At 47.1% G+C, this 2,457-nt stretch overlaps 1 protein-coding gene across 2 annotated transcripts in view; it reads right to left on the reverse strand.

Annotated features, from left to right (window-relative positions):
- The window catches only part of LOC131886947 (torso-like protein), a 1,892-nt gene extending 221 nt beyond the window's left edge, over window positions 1–1,671 (reverse strand). Inside the window, exons 1-3 of one of the 2 annotated variants that reach the window (XM_059235417.1) lie at window positions 948–1,671; window positions 797–853; window positions 12–724 (exon numbers count right to left, since the gene is read on the reverse strand). In XM_059235417.1, the coding sequence (XP_059091400.1) occupies window positions 12–724; window positions 797–853; window positions 948–1,349 (1,172 nt within the window). In that variant the 5' untranslated portion in view covers window positions 1,350–1,671. Of the gene's footprint in view, window positions 1–7; window positions 725–796; window positions 854–947 lie in introns of those variants that run through there. The other variant, XM_059235418.1, reaches the window with a different exon arrangement.
- Window positions 1,672–2,457: the final 786 nt, after the last annotated feature.

Here is a 2,457-nt window from a genome sequence, read left to right on the forward strand (position 1 = left end):
CGACCACTTAGGCAATGTTGGATTCCCAAAGCAAAGTGCGAGTCTTCAGGATTTCTTCGTAAAAGGTGCGGGTATCAAGGTTCTCGATGAAGTCGTTGAAGCCCTGGAAATTCATTCCGATGACCGCCCCGGAGCTTTCAGAGCTCAAAGCGTTCAGCTCAGCTTGTTTGGCGTCGTCCCCTTGAAGAGCAAAGATATTCGGATACGAGTCGAATTGTGCTTTCAAAGTCAAGGAGGTGTCCAGGAAGCTTTGCAAACGTTGAGAGCCGCTGGCACATTGGACTTGTCCACTCTGGCGGGTGACCCAAGGGGCCAAGTAGGCGTTGAACAATTCGTCGAAACGCTTGGTCCCCAGAGGTTGTTGGTTGGAGTTGGTCTGGAGGTCAGACTTGAGACTTCGGTACTGATCTTTCTTCAAGGCCAGAACCTGGTAGACGGCATCACCAACCTGGATAGTCTCAATGTAATGGCTGCCATGTTGTTCGATGAACTCGCCAATGGAATTTTCGTCCCCGTTTTGAAGTGAGGCGAGGGCTTGGCGAATGTCGTTGGATAGAGTCGGTTGGTCGGCCATGGACAAAGTCACGGCGTCAAGAGACAGTTTGATGAGCACAAAACTGGAATCTCCGTCAAACATGTCCGCGCTCAAACCGAAATACTTGGCCCTCGTGGTGTCATGCCAACTTCCCGTGAACAGCTTGTAGGGTGCGGTAACCCCTGAGGCCTGAGACGAAAAATGCAACAACATCTCAATCATTCAAGTTTAATGGGATTCCATTGACTTTGTTTGACTCACCTTGAAATTGGTGAAATAGGCTTGCTCAAGTTCAGCGACGTCGTCGCAAAGGTAGATCTATGAGACAACGTAATTCATATTTGATATCTGAACGTCTAAACACGATACAAAAGCCTCTCAAAGCCCTTAAGCCAAACATGTGTGTATTTACCTTGAGATCGTTATCGAAGCTACCCTGGGTAGGTGTCACCTTTTCGGCAAAGCTCTGGAACACCTTGGAGGTGGGTTCGCGGATGAGCCATTGGCCGGGGTCGTCCCGCGGAACAACGCGCACGCTTAATGAGAAGAATCCGAACCGATAGAAGAGATCCACCGCTTCGCCCACTGGTAGACTGTCAATGTTGAGATTTTGGTCCAATTTCGAAGTGGCGCCGGTGGAAGACGATCCTGGCGACAACTTCATGGTCAGAACCTTGGGCTCGAAGGCCGCTCGAGGTTCAGTGACAAGAGGTTTGGCAAACACGGACAAAGGCTTGAAAACCAGTCCGCACAGCAGATATGGTAGGAGAACCACCACAGCTTGGAGTCTGTTTTGTTGCTTGTAAGAGTTCATGACGAGGTTGAGGTTATGGATTATGGTTGAGAATTTGGGTTGGTATTGTTGAATCAATCGCCCGAATAATTTGAAGATCTTCTATTATTTTTTGGTCAAGAAAAAATGTGCGAAGAATTATTGCTGCAATTGAACAAAATAATCCGTCGATGATGGGAGGAAGAGGATTGCGTATTTTTGATTTGCCTCCAATTCTTCCTCGATTTGACTACACTTCCAACCTATCGGAAGAGGCTCAAGAAACTGACTTGAACAACAGCTCGTAGATATTTGGTGGCATGCCAATTCAAGGTCGCCACACGCAAGTACGCCGGCACGCACGCAAGCCAGCCCCCTACCCCCCCTATGGCCACGTTGGTGTTGCGAATGGCTTCATCGCTTCGCCACTTGGTTCGCCATTACTCCATCCTCCGGCCATCGACTACCGACCATTGACCGCTAACAGACTAGTACATACTACTATGAGTACACAATGGACACGGACAGTGATGCATGCCGGACATCCCTTAGTTTGTAAAGTCATATGTGGTAGTACATGTTTACACGATGGTACGTACATGTTTGGTCTACGTGGATGGCTCAGAGCTTTATTGCCCATTGCACTCCACCCGAGGGCGATACTTTGATGATGCACGCATGAATGGAATGGGAACCGAGATTGAGTAAAGATTAGGACGCTAGTTAGAGAATCTGGTCGAAACATTCGAAAAGCTATCTTCAGGGGGCACAGGGGTCGACACATACAAGAATATTTCAACCACAAGCAAAGCACTGGATTTTAAACAATTTGACCGTCAAGTTTTCATCGAATTTGACTTAGAATATCATTTCTGGCCTAATTCAGAGCTTTTACAACAATTTAGTTTGAGAAGATTAAAATGAACATCACAGCAGAGGAAGATATGTTGCCCTGTGGTTTGGGCAATTTTCTTAAAGGAGGGAAGCCTCCGGCTCAATTCTACTCTTCGGCCTGTATCAAGAAAACTTTTAGACACTAACCATACTCAAAGGGGGAAAAACAATATGACCCTGATTATCTGAACTGTATACAGACAATTTGACTCCTAGGCCCGGCCAGAACTTGAAGCTAAATGTGGCCTTTATTGAT

This window comes from Tigriopus californicus, chromosome 9, assembly GCF_007210705.1.
Source record: "Tigriopus californicus strain San Diego chromosome 9, Tcal_SD_v2.1, whole genome shotgun sequence".
Taxonomy (NCBI): Eukaryota; Metazoa; Arthropoda; class Copepoda; order Harpacticoida; family Harpacticidae; genus Tigriopus; species Tigriopus californicus.